This window comes from Homalodisca vitripennis, chromosome X, assembly GCF_021130785.1.
Source record: "Homalodisca vitripennis isolate AUS2020 chromosome X, UT_GWSS_2.1, whole genome shotgun sequence".
Taxonomy (NCBI): Eukaryota; Metazoa; Arthropoda; class Insecta; order Hemiptera; family Cicadellidae; genus Homalodisca; species Homalodisca vitripennis.
The window spans coordinates 8,448,180-8,466,176 of NC_060215.1; the positions used below are offsets into that span (position 1 = coordinate 8,448,180).

General features: G+C 35.6%; 1 protein-coding gene across 2 annotated transcripts in view; it reads left to right on the forward strand.

Annotated features, from left to right (window-relative positions):
• Positions 1-451: 451 nt before the first annotated feature.
• The window catches only part of LOC124368647 (phosphorylase b kinase gamma catalytic chain, skeletal muscle/heart isoform), a 66,202-nt gene continuing 48,656 nt past the window's right edge, over positions 452-17,997 (forward strand). The window contains exons 1-2 of one of the 2 annotated variants that reach the window (XM_046825888.1): positions 452-817; positions 12,135-12,289. In XM_046825888.1, the coding sequence (XP_046681844.1) occupies positions 723-817; positions 12,135-12,289 (250 nt within the window). In that variant the 5' untranslated portion in view covers positions 452-722. The remainder of the gene's footprint in view (positions 818-12,134; positions 12,290-17,997) is intronic. The other variant, XM_046825889.1, reaches the window with a different exon arrangement.

The following is a 17,997-nucleotide window of genomic DNA, read 5'->3' on the forward strand; positions in this document are numbered from 1 at the left end:
TGTTTTTGTTCATTACTATTACTAGTAGTAATTTTAACTATTCTCGACTTGGCCTATTTCATGTTGAACCTGACTCGCAAATAACAAAAAGTGATTTGATTTGGCCCAAGAGTCCGAATTGACTTTTAAATTCCCGAGTATTTATTTGCTGACACAAGGAATTACTTTCTTAATCACCTCATTGTTACAGTGTTTAGAGTAAATAATTAACTAATAATTAATTCGATTATTTCATTATTCACTTTATCAAAAAGGATTAGTCTTTAAATTATAAGTAAAAGCCTTTAGGCTTCTTGATTTTATTCACATCACTGAATCATTTTTGACTGAGAGTGAAACAAAGACATGCTAAAACTGATACATTCCAATAGATCTTTTGATTCGAACGTCTTTGGGCAGTTTGCAGACGAAATTCTTACCCATTGACAAAAAAAATATTTTCTGTTGGCGCAATGTGTGATTGTGGTCCATAGATAGATTAATAACATCTGAACATTCTGAAGGCAGTGGGAACAGAAACAAAGAGGGTCGATCGTTGATTGTTTATGAAGTGATTTTGAAAAAAAGCAGCATTTAATGTTAGCAATATTATTGTGACGTTAAACAATAAATAGATTTATTTACGAACATTCTTGAAGCCATGCAAAGGTTAAAACTGTGCTAACAGATTATCTATGAGTTCATTTATTGTGTAAAATACAGTTGGATAGTCCTATCATTCAATGGCAAAGGAGGATGAAAACGAGGATGTCCTTCCTGATAAGGATGCAGCAAAAGAATTTTATGCCAAGTATGAACCAAAGGAGATCTTGGGTAGGTAAGTTTTCTTGCCCATTTACAAATTACTTTTTGTTTTAATAATGTACAGCATCTATACTTATCATGTAGGCTATTTAAGAACAAAATATTTCAAAGGTTAGCTTAAGCCCTAGACTATCCTTGACTTTCTTTCATCCTTGAACCTTAATATAAATATTTTGAAGGGTAGCATAATATTTTAATGATTAAAAATCCATGGTGATTGACATATAAGTCTAGCCTATCTCAAGTATAATAAATAAAATTAATTTTGTAAATAATGTTTTGAAAGTTTGTCTTTATTGATTCATGTTGGCAGTAAACTGCTCTTATAGGTCAACCGCTATTAAAGAAACCGGTGCAGAAGCAAATTTCTGAGCAGTACCGTGCAGGAGGGGCCCCCTCCGGTGGGGATTGGGACCAGCACCTTCTTGTATCTGTTTATCAGCTGTGTGGATTGTGTCTCGCTCTCACAGTTTTGTTTACACTGCAGCTACTTTACCTGTTCTATAACTATATATTTTTTGTGTAGGCATATACAAGTGTCGCATTCTAAGCGTAAAAATTAATTGAACAGATTAATGTAGCCATAGATGTATCCAGGAAGCTTTCATGTTGTTTTGAGGTTAGCTGTGCAGTGGCAGTGGCCATTAGAGATGTGTCGTTCAATTCAAACAGGTCAGTCAAGTGAACAAGTGATCCAGATCAGAGTGTTTCGAAAGACCCGTTTACCTAGAACTTTTCGTTCACTTTTTCCTGCCAACTGAATAAGTTTGATATTTTTTAAACCAGATATGTTATTTTTAATGATCGTTAAAATTAATAATATTATTAAGTTCTTTTAAAAACACTTATCCATGAAAAATAGCTTAACATCATGTGGAAATAACTACAAAAATAAAGAGTTTATACATTAGGTTACACTAGGTCCTCAAAATTGTTCAGTTGTTACGTTCGTTCACTGCTAACCGATTAAGAATAAAACCTTAATAGTATAACTCAAAAGAGGGACTAGGGAGTCTCCCCATTTGTAGGGAATAACCTTACTTGTGATAAATCAAAGGCATATCAATCAACCAAGTCCATTGATTATAAGTATTAACATTTAAAATATTTAGCAATGTATCTGGTTACCCATTTCTATGCAAAATCACCTGTTGAACATGAATATATTGATTTTTTTATCATAAAAACTACCAAAATATAGAAAAGAAGTAAAATCACTGAAAAATCAAATGTATATCATGAAATTTTAATTGATTTTGATTGTTTAGTAGCCTATTTTGAACATGAATAATAACTTGTTTCTTGTTCACAATAACTAGTTTTAATTTTATTTGAGTAAACCAAATGCAATGTTTTCCACCTCGGAATAATGATTGAATAATGATTCCACCTCGGGTATTTGTGATAATACCCGCCAGAATTTGATTGCCTAGTAGTAGGTATTACCTTGAGGGAGTTTTTCGTTCATTACCATCAATGCGCGGTAGCACCGAAAGCGCTGCTCTAGACTACGGTGATGTCCGGAGGTACTCGTGTCAGCCCAAAATGAACCTTTATTCTCAGAAGGTTATTGTAATAAACGTTCCTGTCGTTCTGTTGAACCAAAATCCCCTCAACTCAATTATTATTGATATTTTACATATCCAAAGACTGTGGTGCACTGAAAAACATCAGTAAAGACCAATACAACGTCGATTCATATCCACAAAATCACGTGATGCACAATGCAGATGAAGAACAAGAAAATTCCAATATTCATTAAGAACATATACAAACAGGTAATAACAAATAGTATCATAATTATAATAATCTAACTATACATATATAAATAGATCTAAATCTAACATATGAATAAACTTTAGAATTTTTATTTTTATTTTACACTTAAAATATTTTATACATTACAAATTTTTATTCAAAAGGGTGAAAACGTAATCTAATCTACAATGTAATCTAATAAACCCTTAGAAATTCACTGAATACAAAATAGGATCTGTAATATAGCCTACTTCTTAAGCTTCCTTTCAAATGTATCAGTCATATTTTCGTTCTGAATATTAGGCCTATGTGGTAAGTGTTTAAAAAAACAGTTTTTCTAAAATAACTAGACTTTTTTTGTAAATTTGTAAACGGTGATGTTCTGAAGTAAAAATATTTTTCCTTGTATAACAACTATGTATATGAAGGCCTTCATTGTCATGTTTAAGAAAATGTTAGTTTGCAATTAAAATAGTTTCAAGGATTGTGTAAATGGTCTTTTACAGAATCATCATTCAACACAGTCGACAATTGACAACATCATCTCCAATCTATCAAGTGTTGCGGTGTCCGTGGTCAATACAGCTATCTCGGACCACTATGGCCAAGAGGCTATAATTAGTGGAGTAAAAATCGAGAGGGAGCTCAAAATTACAAAAACAATGAGAGACTTAAGGCCAGGAAACATCGCTCTCCTCAACACTTCCCTTTCTAAAGAAAATTGGATACACCAAGATTCAATTCATTCAGTAGAAGAGCATTTTAAAAGGTTTAGGTTGAGGTGTATCAACACTCAACTTTCATCTCGACAAGTTCTGTCCACTCAAAACCATACAAGTTTGTCCCAAAAGGGTAAACAACAAATGGATAACTAAAGGAATTTTAGTTTCTAGAGAAAAACATAGATTTTCTCAGAAATCCAGAAAACGTCCCACAATGAAGAACTCAAGTGGTTTTTTCGAAATTACAAACTAATTTATAGAAAAGTTATCCAAGCTGCAAAGACATATGATGTTTCCAAATCAATTATATCTTCCAAAAATATTTCTAAAACTGCATGGGAAATCATCAACAATAAAAACAAATCATGCAACAAACAAATCAAATTAAAAAGTGGTGATAGACTTGTGGAGGACGCGTTACAAATAGGTTTAACAGATTCTTCGGATCTGTTGCTTGTGAGCAAGGCCCTTGCCCATCACCCCCACAAGGAATCCCAAGATGAAGGCAGTGTCCAGTAGCCTCCCTGGCACTGGCACCTGTCATTGAGGAGAGCTGGAAAAAATAATTCAGCAGCTCCCAGCCAAAAAAACAAATGATTTAAATTCAATGTCAACGTGGCTCATAAAAAAATGTTCAAAGCTTATTGTGAGACCATTAACCCAATTAGTAAATTTCTCTTTTGAACAAGGAGTTTTTCCCTCACTCCTCAAAACCACTAAAGTATCCCCTATTTTCAAGAAAGACGATCCCCAATTCCCACAAAATTACCGGCCTGTCTCAATTTTGCCAGTTATGAGCAAAATATTCTAAAAGCTTTTCTTGACACGAATGCTTCAATTTTTGAATAAACACAACCAGCTATCGGAAGACCAGTTTGGCTTCAGGAAGGGCAATTCGATAATAGACGCAGTTGTAAATCTTGTCGACATGGTTGTAGAGGGACTAGAACGTCGGGATCATACATTGATTGTGTTCCTGGACTTATCGAAAGCATTCGACTGTGTTGACCATGTTACAATGTTTGACAAACTTGAATCTCATGGCATCCGAGGCGTGCCTCTCCAGTGGTTCAGATAATTTCTAAGCCACAGAACTCAAATTGTCCAGATCTCAAATAAATTATCTGAACCAATTCACCTGAGTTATGGTGTCCCACAGGGCTCAATTCTCAGTCCAATTCTCTTCCTGATCTATGTCAATGATGCAGGTTCATCACTTCTGCACGGAAGACTAGTGCAGTATGCTGATGACACGACTCTGTTTCACTAGCAAATCAAAATTGATTCTGGAACAGCAGAGTTTTGTTGAAATCAACAGCTGCGTCCAAAATTTTAACAGCCTCAATCTTAAAACAAATTCTGCAAAATCCAATTTTATAAATTTTGCTTTACGACCAGTAGATAGTCATGACGAGCCAGCTGTTATGTTGGCTGACATATGCTGGAGGAAGTATATTGTTCGAAATTCCTGGGAATATACCTAGATCGAGGGTTGATTTGGAACGATCACATCGACCATGTTTGCTCCAAATTGGCCTCAGGCATTTATGTTTTGAGGTCTCTAACCAAATACTGCCCAACTCAAGTTCTGATGATGGCGTATTATGGCTTGATTTACCCCCACCTCACTTACGGGCTGGTGTTGTGGGGAGCTTGTGCAAACAATCAATTCCTGAGAGTTTTCAAGCTGCAAAAACAAGCGATCCGCATTATCGCTGAGTCGAAATTTAGAGAGTCGTGCAAGGAAGCCTTCAAAAATTTGCAACTGTTGACGCTGCCCAGTCTTTACATCTTGGAAACAACTTTGTTTTGTATGTCTAAATGTGCCATGACGAATGGCCGAGACATACATGTGTATGAGACTAGAGGCAGAGATAATTACCGAACTGGTAGACACAGAACGGTGGTTTATGAACGCTTGCCTTCACAGGCAGGTGTTCATTTCCAGATAAGTTACCAGATTCAATTAAAAACACTTCAACACTCAAAGTGTGAAAAACTCGTTTGAAACGCTTTTTAGTGTCACAAACATTTTATAATGTTGACGAGTTTTTTGCTTATGATTGGGAGACCACCAATTAAAAAGACTGACTAAATTCGTCGCTGGAAGTGGGAATAATTGGTGAATGAATGGATGTAGGTAAGTTTGCAAAATTGTATGTTTAAATGAGATTTCTTGTGGTGCGTTTGACAAAAATTTTAGCAAGTAAAGAGTAACAATTTGACATTTGCCATGCGTTGTATAATGTTCCGGAAATAAAAAACTGATTTGATTTAGTTTTATTTAGATTTAGCATTATTCTAATCCTTTTTTGTAACTATAATAATTTATTCATGGTTGTTTTTGTAGTAGAACGTTTAAGCCTATTCCTAAATAAATATCTTATTGAATATGGGCATTGATATGCAGACTGAATGGTCTAGAGAAATGCCATTTGCTGAAGTGCATACACCCTAGAGTTTCACAACATGTTTATCCCAACAAATAAATTGATCACTTTACAAGCATAAGAAATTAGAACTTGTTCTATCTGGGAAGTATTAAAAAAATTCAAGATTATTAATTTGTTGGTTTGGGTTTTGTTTAGTTTAAAATATATAAATTTGGATTTTCCTTTGTTTAAAGTCAGATTATTTGAATTTACGTAATTTTTAGTGAATATAATTTTTTAGTTCCATCTATTTCCAATTCTAGTGAACCACGTATTTTTAATTTCTCCTCAAAAAAATTATCTTGTCTAGAGGTGTTAGATTTTGTTAAAATATGCTGCCTTGAAAATGCAAGAACTCTGCCCGATCCTTTGATCTAAGAAATAAACTTACTTATTTAATCAGTCTTACACATCCTTGTAGTAAAGGGATTTTTATGTTATTGGTTATAGCTTAAAGTTTCTATTGTAATTCATTCATCTCAACAAAATCTTTCGCAGTAATCTCTCTGTCAATTCTTCCACTTACTAATCATCTCAAGGTTCTCAATACTATCCGCATTCTGAAATCTTCTTCTTCTGCTGGAGTAGATGGAATTTCCGCTATTCTTGTAACATTTTACAAGTTTGATCTATATTACCCAACTGCTAAAAAGTCAAGGTAATTTTTCTTCAAAATTAAAGACTTCCAAGGTGTCACCTGTTTAAGCAAGGTAGTAAACATGAACTCATGAATTTCAGATCCATCTCTTTAGTACCAACTGTCTCCAAAATAATAGAGAAAATTGTTTTATCCAGACTTCTTAATCATCTTAGCTCCAACAACATTCTTCCTGAAAGAAAACATGGTTTCCTTGCTGAAAAATCAACTATTACGGCTCTGATTGATTTGGTTGAGCACTTAATTGACAGCATTGACTCAGGAAATCACCAGTATTTTTTAGACCTGAGCAAGGCATCTGATTGCCTGGACCACAAATTACTCTTAGCCAAGTTAAGCTCACTAGGCATAAAGGACACTGCCCTAAAATGGTTTTGCAGCTATTTAAGTAATCGAATACAAATAGTAATAATTAAATATACGTAACAGGCCCAGTACTATTTGTTTGATTTATATCAGACTTGCCTCATCAGTTTTATCACTACAGCTATCCTGTTATTTATGCTGAGAATAACTTTTATCCAGCTACAGCTCAATAGTAATAATTAAATATACGTAACAGGCCCAGTACTATTTGTTTGATTTATATCAGACTTGCCTCATCAGTTTTATCACTACAGCTATCCTGTTATTTATGCTGAGAATAACTTTTATCCAGCTACAGCTCAATAGTAATAATTAAATATTCGTAACAGGCCCAGTACTATTTGTTTGATTTATATCAGACTTGCCTCATCAGTTTTATCACTACAGCTATCTTATTATTTATGCTGAGAATAACTTTTATCCAGCTACAGTTCAATAGTCAAAGTCAAAGTCAAAATCTCTTTATTTACAAAATTTCATAGAGAAATGTATTGGCGTCAATAATACAATGTTAAAGTTTAAAATTTACAAAATAAATAAGTTGAATTGAGCAGTCTTGATGTCTAAGATGGTCATGTGTCTTGTAGATATTCTTCCAGCGTGTAGAATGGCCTGGTCACCAGCCATCTATTTCAGTGCCATCTTCAGTTTCTTGCCCTTCTGAGCTTTATCTCGGTTGGCAGCAGGTTGTAGAGCTTGCGTCCCATGTACGATGGCTTCCTCCCGTACAGTGATAGATGGTGTGCTGGCAGGATGTAGTTGTCAGCATGTCGAGTGTTGTACTGGTGTACATCTGTTCCCCCGAGGGAGTTCATTCATGTCGGCAAACATAATCACTTCCTGGATGTAGAGGGCCACAAACTGTCAAGATGCAAAGATCCTTGAAACCTTCACGACAGCTTTCCTTGGGTCCTAGGCCTTTAAGAGTTCTTATTACTTTTCTTCTGTATCAGGAGAAGTCTCTGTAGGTTAGTGACTGTGGTGCCTCCCATATAGCAATGCTGTACCTCAGATGTGATTCGAAAAGGGCATAATAAGTTGTGTTTGCAGTGATTAAATCACTAATGTGGTAAATTCTTTTGATAACAAAGAGGCTGGTGTTTAGTTTCCTGCAAAGGTTGTCAACATGCTGAGTCCATGAAAGAGTTTCGTCAATTGTTACGCCAAGAAATGTTTGCCTTGGGTTGCATGTCAACTTCTGGTAGGGCTGCAATTTCATCTCGTCTTCTACCGAATGCTAGTTGTTTGGTCTTGGTCATATTGACTACTAGGTCGTTTGAGTGGCAGTACTGGTATGCCATATTTAGTGCAGTATATGAGTCAATTGCTAGCTCTTCTGCAGAGCTCCCAGTGAGCAGAAGAGTAGTATCGTCGGCGTACATTAAAGTAGAAACAGTAGGCATTTAAAAGATGAGGCAATGTCATTGGTAAATAAGATAAAACAGTACAGGGCCTAGGACTGATCCTTGTGGAAACTCCTCGGCTTACAGGTAACGGTTTGGATCTGATGTTTTGTATTATCCCTTTGCTATGATGTCTTATCTCCACCACTTGGGTGCGTTCTTCCAAATAGCTTTTAAACCACCTGTAAGCAGAGCCACTAATACCCAGGCTTTGAAGTTTTTGCAGGATGAGGTTGTGTCCTAGGCAGTCAAAGGCTTTGCTGAAGTCAAGCATTATGCCAGTCACAAGCTTTCCTGCTTCCAGTTGATCGCAAATGAACTCTGCCAGCTCAGCAATTGCAGTTGTTGTGGATCTGCCTTTCACAAACCCATGCTGACTATTAGTTAGCAAGTTTTGTTGTTTAAGGTAGTCCATCAGTCGTCTCTTTAATACAACTTTTTTCTATTACTTTGGAAAAGGTGGAGATCAGTGAAATTGGTCTATAGTTGCTAGGTGTTCTTTTGGCAGTTAACTTTTATGCTTAGGATATACTTTTGCAACTTTCAAGGCGGATGGAAAGAGTCCCGATGATATTGACTTATTTATGATGCTGACCAAGGGGGTTGTAAGGGCTTCACTGCAGTGTTTTAAGTAACTTTGATGATACTTCATCAAGCCCTGCTGAGGTTTTTAGACTTCATGCTTTTAATCATAATTTGTACTTCTTCTGTAGTGGTGTTGTGAAGTTGGCTGAGCCTACAATTTTGCTACATGGAGTGTTAGCTGTTGACCTTTTTGGTGCTGATTATTGATGTCCAACGTTTTTCTGTGCAACTTTGGTGAAGAATTCATTGAAATGTTCAGCGATTTCATTTGGATTGGTTGTTTCTTTTCCATTTATCTTCAGTTTCAGCTGCTCTTTGCCTTGTTCTGCACTCTTCCTTTCACTGTTTACTATTTGCCAGATTGCTTTTGATTTATTGTCAGCTCTGTTTATACAGTTAGATGATGCCTGGCGTTTTAGCATTTTTAGTCTAAGGTCATAGTTTTTCTTAGCAAGGGCTGTGTCTGTTTTATGCAGGTCACTTCCTGTAGTCTGGTACTTTCTAAGGCATTGAAGATAAGTTTCTTTCAGTGTAAGAGCTTCACCGTCTTTATGGTTAAAATTTGTTTTCTTCTTATTTCTGGTTTTCTTTTTAGGGCAAGCTGCATCAATGTATATTGCCAGAGTATTTAAGAAGGCATTGTATGCGTCTTCAGCATTTTGGGCTCCAAATACTCCAGCCCAGTCCTCATTGTGCAGTAAAGTTTTTAGAGTGTCAAGATTGTCCTTTTTCATTTGTCGTTGAATAAGACTAGAGGTTTCTGTTTTCTGTGCTTCAAGAGATATTTTACTCAATTGTGCGGTGTGGTCTGACAAGCCTGTGTGTATTACTGTGGCATTGATGTTGGATGCAGATAGGTTTGAGCATATACAGTCTATGGAGGAGGTGGAGTTGTAAGTGATTCTGTTGGGGGTAGAGGCAATCTCATCATGTTATGGCTGGCCAGTGTTTCTTCAAGTTTTCGTGATTCATTATTTGACACTAGGCTGTTTACGTTTTATATCACCCATAATGATTATTGAGTGGTTTTCAGCCTTAGTTTCTTCGATGATGTTAGAAAGAATGTCTAAGGCTTCATTCAACTTTTCGCTTGGAGATCTATATATGCCAGAAACGTAAAGGTGTTGTTTTCCGACCGCTATTCTGAGCATTGCCACCTCACATACGAGTTCCTTGCAATGATGCGATATCTCCAGTGGCTCTGTTTTTTGTTGTAGTGAGTCTTTCACATATATTGCAACCCTCCTTTTCTGGTTTCTTTCCTGCAAAAGTGTGCTTTGAGGGAGTATTCTGGGAGTTTAGTATCTCTAAGAGTTCAGACTTCAGACCATGCTCACTCAAGATGACTATGTCAGGTTGAATGTCTTGAAGTAGATGAGATAATCTGTCTACTTTGTTCCTTACCTCTTGCACATTTTGATGTAGTATTAGCAGTTCCCTTTTAAATGACTTCTTCTTTACTGCGTTGGGGGTCAAGTTCTCTCCTTTCTGTGGCTGCCATTCAATAAAAAAGAAGGAGAAGAGTTGTTATTGGAGTGGTTTATTAGATAGTTAGCTTTAAATTGCTCAATGTTTGTGTTGTAAAATTCTTCTATTGTTTCTTTGGGCCCAAGTTTGGTTGCAGTGTAAGGTGGTCTTTTCTCCAAGGGTGGTGTCTCTTTACTGAAAGGTAAGAGGTTATCTTCAACAATTTTTGGTTGTAGGTTTTGCTGTGTCGAACTTAAGTGTGTCCAATGTCTGGAAGTTATTACAAGGAATGGGATGGTTTTTTATTTGGCTGGCAGCATATTTTGCTGTTTGAAGTGAGATACTCATGTGGTTAATTTGTTTTTGTTGAATTTTCCTTGTACTATGAAGTGAGCTGTTAACAAATGTTTTTGGAGTGGATTTTGGGTACCTTGAAATACAATAGTACAAAGTACAATAGAGCAATTTAAAATTAACACATTTATTTCAGTCAGCTTGGCTCAGTAATATTGAGAAAATAATGACAGTGTTCAATGAAGGTAAAACAAAACAACTGACACTCGGAAGACACAAGAATGCTGTTTGAATAATTGTATTCAACAAAACATCTGGGAATCACCTTAGGTGAAAGTTAAGCTATCAACTCAACTCTGCTATTTTTCCTCTCAGAGTGATATCCACTAGTACTCCTGAGGTAACAACTATGGGGTAACAGTTCTTACGAAAATCTGCAAAGAATCATGGTTCTACAGAAGAAAGCTTTGAGAGTCATAGTTACCTCACTGCCATTTGACAGTGGAGACACGTACAACAATTTTAATATAGTGACCGTTACATCCCTTAGTATACTTGATGTCATTTCACTTGCATGCAATTTTGACTTACCAAAACACAAAGATTTTCATGGATGGCCTACATAACATGCAGAAAATTTCATTATTCTATTATTCTATCCCACAGAACTGTTCTGTTTGGAAAAAACTTTCATATGCGGGGACAAAGCTCAATCTACTTTCTGCAGAGCTGAAGACACATAATGTTAAGGTGTTGAAGCCAATGCTGCGAAAATGGCTTATGGAGAGATCTATTTAAACAATGAACGAGTTCCTGGCTCACTACTCAGAATATCTTCTACATTAATTATTGTACTGTTTATCGACACCAATCCTGTACTCTATGTTCAAGAATAAAGCCTTCTGATTCTGATTCAATGTTGTGACTGTGTGAGAAGATTTTTGACTCTGTGCTAATAGCTTATTACTCAATGATGTGACTGTGCGATTAGGTTTTCACTCACTGTTGTGATTCTGTTCGAAATAGGTTTTCACACGTTTGTGACTCTTTAGAAATAGTTTTTTTTGGACACTGTTGTGATTATACAAATAGATTTCACACACTATATCAATAGGTTTAAACACACTAGTAATTATGATTGTGTTACAAATACAAGTTAAAAAAATTGATTAGTTGTTCACAAATTGTCCTGACTGTATAATCCAGTCAATCAATATTAATAATGGAATAAAGTACTAAAACATTAAATTAACATATGCATTCCACCTTTTCCTGTTTTATCACTACACAACTGTGTTAAAAATCTATGTACTGTCTGTCGGCCTAAGCTGTTTAAGTAGGTCTTCACATTGTCGTTGCTCTGTGCAAATAGAAGACACTATCCTCCAAGACCAGTTTTCTTCCTTCTGATGTTAATACTTGGTTCACCATCACTTACCATCTCATATGTGATTTTTATTTTCGGATAGGCGTGGTAGCCCAATACGAAGGAATCTTTACAATTATTTTCATGCCAATAAAAACTTACCTTACGTCAAAATACTGAGTCAAGGTATTTAATGTAAAAGTTTTATCTTAAACTCGGTAAATTTGATTTTTTAGTTTAATCTCTGCACTATCTGACTGATTCTGTTGTTGTCCGAAGGGGTATCAGTTCTACAGTTAGAAGATGTATTGAGAAAGAGACTGGAGTGGAATTTGCAGCAAAGATTATTGACTTGAGTGCCGATGGTGACAATAAATCTGCGACGATGGAAGAAGTTAGAATACTGAGAGTGGTAGCTGGACATCCGTACATAAGTAAGTAGCAGATATAACTTATATTAACCCTTCGACGCGTTTTTTTTTTTTGTGTGCACCTATACCCCCTTACTGCTTGAGTTTTTCTGTAGTTTTCTTAAATTTTGCTACTCCGATATGTTTTAAGCTGTGCATGTAAATAAAAACACACATAGTTCATTATATTTTTATTTTTAGACAAACATAACCTGAAAAATGATAAAACAATACAGTTTTATGACATTATATATGTATTTACAACAAGAAAAATAGTATTTTTACCTCAAAAGTTGATTTTCGTGTGGTATGCCTTGAAAACATTCCCCCACACAGAGACCTGCTTCGCAATCTGGGCACCAGAAAACTGTTTCCCTTCTTTGGCCATGTTTGGAACAAACTACACATCGTTTTTGTGGTTTTGCCTTCTTACCAGAAGGTGGTATTCGGTCAATAAAGTGCCGTTCTACTAGTCGAGCAGGTGATGGCTCAATTTGATGGTCTACCATAGCTGGGTCTTTCTAAACCTCCTTGGAATTGTTCAATAATCTCTTTTATAAGGCCTAGCCTAAATGTAAGATGGTCTATTTTTGGATTTTTTGCCTTCCATATAATATAGCAGTTCAATATGGTTACATTTAGCAGTCGTTTGAAAACTTTGACATACCATTTTATGTTACGCTTTCTTTCCATAAGGTAATTTTTTCCAACATTTGATCCCTTACATCAACACCACCCATATTGCTGTTGTAATCTGTAACTACTGTAGGTTTCAGCATTTCAACATTTGACCTACTTCTACAAGTTTTCATTTCAATATTGTGGTATGTTGATATAAGGCTAACTATGCGCTTATCGCGCCATTTGAAGATGGAAACATCCCCACTGTGAACCACTAGTATTTCTCCTTTTGATAACGTTTTGTTTTTGAAGTCTTTGGGGACAGATGATTTCCTTCCTAATCTCAAAGTTCCTACACAATCAGTTTTTTTACTTTTCAGAAATTTTAGCAAGTTCAGGATCATTATAAAAATTGTCCATCCAAAGTGTATAACCTTGGTTGAGAAGCTTTTCAACTAAGCATAAAACGATAGCTTCTGTTTTTTTCATCTCTGGAGTAACGAGGGAACAATCCCAACACTGTATCACTGCCTGTATATACAATAAAAATTCCATGTATAGCCAGTTGAATGACTCGCAGAGCTCATAGGTTTTTTCACCCCAAACTTTGCAGCCTTCAGCGGAATGTACTGTCTAAATGACAGTCTGCCCTTCCATAACAACAACGATTCATCAATTGAAATATTTTGTGAAGGCTGGTAAGCTTCTTGAAATTTGTTTGTCAAGTGTGAGATTACAGGAAAGATTTTTCTGAGTTTTTTTTGTTCTTGCCTATGATCAACTGAGTTATCGCTAAAATGCAGAAATTTGGAAAGGAGTTCAAATCTGTCACATGACATTATGGTTGAGAAAAAACCTTGATTCTAAAAATGGATTTTTAGAGAAATAGGATCTTATTGTAGGTTTTACTACAACACTCATTATCATGTACATAGCTAAGAGTACATATATTTCATCCCTTGAGCATGGACTCCACTTCCATAGTCGAGAAAACCGAGAAAAAAATCATTCCTTTCTTAGCCATTTCTTGTTCAGCATACTTGTTTTGTTTCATTCACAATTAGGTCTATTAGTGTTTGGTCAAAAAAGAATAAAAAAGTGTCTAGAATGCTGTTTGTTTCCATTTTAGGGCCACTGTCACATAAAAAACTTTCTCTCATACCATTATAAGTGTTCATAGTTTCCCAAATCATGTCTGAATTCGCCATTTGTCTAGGCCTAGGTCTACTGGCATTTTCCATCTCCTCCCCCCCAAAATTTGCAAAATCCTCAACTTCTTCATTATCTAACCCTACAATATCCTGGAACTCATTATCAGAATTGGTTTGATCAAATTCCATTTGTGCAAAATCTAGCTCAGTCATAACTGAATCATCATCACTGTCCACTGTCAAGTAGCCTATCGATTTCACTGTTTGTACTAACTCTACTGGGTCCTGCCATTGTATGAGGAATATGTATTATTTCAACACTAAATAAAAATTGTATTTGGTAAAATAAATGAGAACTAGGCCTACCATAATGTTAGTATAATAACAAACATTCAAAGTTGCCATTTTAGGTTTAGGCTTACTTGCAACTATCAACAAAAAACGAAAAAATTACTGGAGAGAACTTGAATTTACAGACCATAATATTTACACAGCACAACCACTAAAACGATATTAATATTATTAATACACTTTTAAAACACTGACAAATATCACAAAACAACATGTAAACATTAGCTCCCCTACTTCGCATAAACAAAGAACCGGCTGGACTGGTTCGTCGTCAGTAGCGAGAAACAGCTGATTCATTGCGTCATATTCTAGACTCTTTTTACGATGTCAGTTGTTTTTTGAGTAACATATGACTATTGATATCGATAGCTAAACTCATAAAGCTTTAAATCAATATCACTTTCGATAGGCCAATATTCGAGTGACCATCAAATAAAAACCGAAAATCGTCGATACATCGCTTCGCGTACCAGGCACGGCAAAACGCGTTCTCAAACGCTCAGTGCGCACGTACTAGGTACGGCAAAACGCGTCGAAGGGTTAAGAGGTTGAGGTGCTGTAACATGCTTGGTAGTTTTAGAATTGATAACACTTATAAATAAATTGTATTCATTTTATGTTTGTGTTGCTAATTACTAAATAGATTAGGTGCGAGCATATCTTTTATGGCAGAAACAGATAAGCAAATGATTTACTGTAGATGTTAATTGTTCTCTAAACAAGAAATACTGGTTTCAGCTCCTGGGAGATTAATAAAATGGTAGAGTTATTATTTGTTAAAACAGTTAAATACTAAGTGTAAACAAAACAAATACTCTCTTCAAAAGATCTAATGTTACTAAATGGAGTTCTTGTATACTTTATTCATCATTTTTGATAGTCGAATGACTTGCATAAAAACAGAATGACATCATTACAACAAATCTTAGAAATTAATTAAACCTGTTTGGATGATGCAACTGTCCCAAATAGTCTATCCTAGTCTGTGTCAGTTTTTATTATACAAATTGATTAATTAATTGATTAAAAATATATTAAATTTTGAATACTATTATTCATTCTAGACTTCTTCAGGTGAGTACATATGCCTAGCTTTTCAGTTAAGTGATTCTTCTGAGAGAAATTAATTTGGAATTTTCTATACAGATCATCCACAGAGGTTCGTTTCTTTATTGTAAAACTCTATAGAGTAATTTTCTGTTGGTAATAGGTTTCTTTCTCTGAGAGAATAACTGTGATGAGTCTGTAATGTTGGCAGCCTGTCACCATTCATTTTTACAGTTATTATGGTCTCTAAGATATACAGGGTATTCATAACGTGAACACTGTCATGAACTCAATTTTTCTAATAAACTCCAGATTCATGTCATTCTGATTTATAAATATGCAAATTGTTTTTTATGTAAACATAGAATACTTGTTAAGTTTCATTGCTTGTTGCTCCATACAGTGCAACTTGAAAAGATATATATACACTCACATTCAACCTAGAAATAAAATCTCTGATTGTTGATAAGACCGTTGTACATTTTTTGCCCCCGTTAATTGCCCAGAGTTTTAACGAGTACTTCACCACGGTTTCAGCAGACTCTAGAGCAAGATCAGATTACTCCATCTTCTTCAAGCATTCCAAATAATAGCTTACAATCAAAGTTATCGGAGTTTCCAGTTTCGTCTATGGCTGAAGAAAGTCGTCCTTAAGAGGCTGCTCCAATTCTTAAATGCCAATAAGCTCTCAACAGACTATCAACACGGGTTCAAAAAAGGCAAATCGACCATCACAGCTCTTGTAAACTTTATTGAAGATATTATCAGTAACCTTGAAAATGGTTACAATGCCACCGGAATCTTCATTAACATGAGCAAAGCATTCAACTGTTTAAGCCAAAACTCCATCCTTAACAAACTCGGTTCGCTGGGCATTTGTGGAAAAGCCCTGCAGTGGTTCACAAGATATTTAGGCGATTGGACTCAGATAGTGGAGCTGGGTTACCTCAGCAACAATGAAATCGTCAAAGTAAGATCCACCCCTCTACCTGCCCAGAGGTGTGCCACAAGGGTCGGTCATGGGACCGGTTATTTTTACTCTCTTTACTAACGACTTTCCAGCCCACATCAGTCCCTAAGGGCGATGCTACATGTACGTCGACGACTCTGTGATACTCTCGTCCAACAAGTCCATTGAAAACTTGAAAATTGAATCGTATGTAGCTATCGACTACTGCTCAACTAACGACTTAGTATTCAGTATTCAATCAAGGAAAAACAAGAGCAGTTGATGTTTGGAGCCCAGGGATTGCCAGGTCTGCAAACTGAGAATTTCATCAAACATCTTGGAGTTTCAATAGATGACAATCTATCTTGGTCCACCCACATTGAAGAACTCTGCTTAAAATTAAGTTCTGCTCTTTTCGCTATAAGAAGATTAATGGCAATTGAAACTATCCAGAAAAGAGTGCTGAGAATCATGACAGATCTGAGAGTTGTAAAGGAGCTTTTGTTGAATGGGGAATAATGACAGTGGTGGCTGCTTACCTTCTCGAGGTGATCATCTCTTCTTGCTCAAGGGGGCTCACTCGAAACAGATACACGACCACAACACCTGATTCACCAAAAACTTCAACCTTCCATCCCATAGAAGAACACTCTTCGAGAAGAAACCATCCTATGCCGGTGTGAGATACTTCAACATCCTTCCAGTCGAGCTCAAAATGTTACCCCCTCCTAGGCTGAAACCTCACCTGAAGCAGTGGCTGTTGTTGCGGCCCTTCTACACAGTCAGTGCATTCCTGATCTGGAGAAACTTTAGAATATAGAACTCTCAAACACGACTTTAAAATATCATGTGATTGTAACCTAATACTTGTAAAAAATTACCACTGTCAGATCTGAATGATTTTGATTAAAGCTTTCTCTCCCTCCCTCCCTCCTTCCTATTTTTTTAAATACAGATACTAACTATTTAGATAGAATTTTGTAGGCTATATCTTCATATCACAACTTGATATCTTGATAATATTCGTCCAATTTATAGCATTGATTTCTAGATAGCCTGTTATGTAACACTGTTGCAAATTTTTACTCCATTAGATTTTACCATGAAGCAGGTAGATTATGATACATTTTTAAACCTGGATACTTACGGTAATTCATGTTTCTTGTTAATCTATACTGTGGTAATTCGAGCGTATTACTATTTGCAGTATCATAGTAATGTGTCATGTTTCTTAAAAGATATTCATTAAATTTTTCTTAACTAAAAGTAAAACATCAAATATTTACAATGGTTATTTACTGGTTTTTATAGAAAGAGGTCTACAATGAGTTAAAAGCTTAGAGCCAGTTGATATTCTTACTGCTTTTTTCTGCAGGATTAACATCTTCTCTTTGCCTACTCCATACCACCAAACCATACCTTATATTAAAAAAAAGATTAATAGGCCATTTGTACATTACTATTAGTTACACGACTCCTTAAAATTACTAGTAAAAATATGAGTATACAATTGTTTACTAACACTATCAATGTGACATTTCCATGAAAGTTTAGAATCAATATTTAACTAAGTAAGTAGATTATCAACATCATTTGTCATATTTACAGATCTT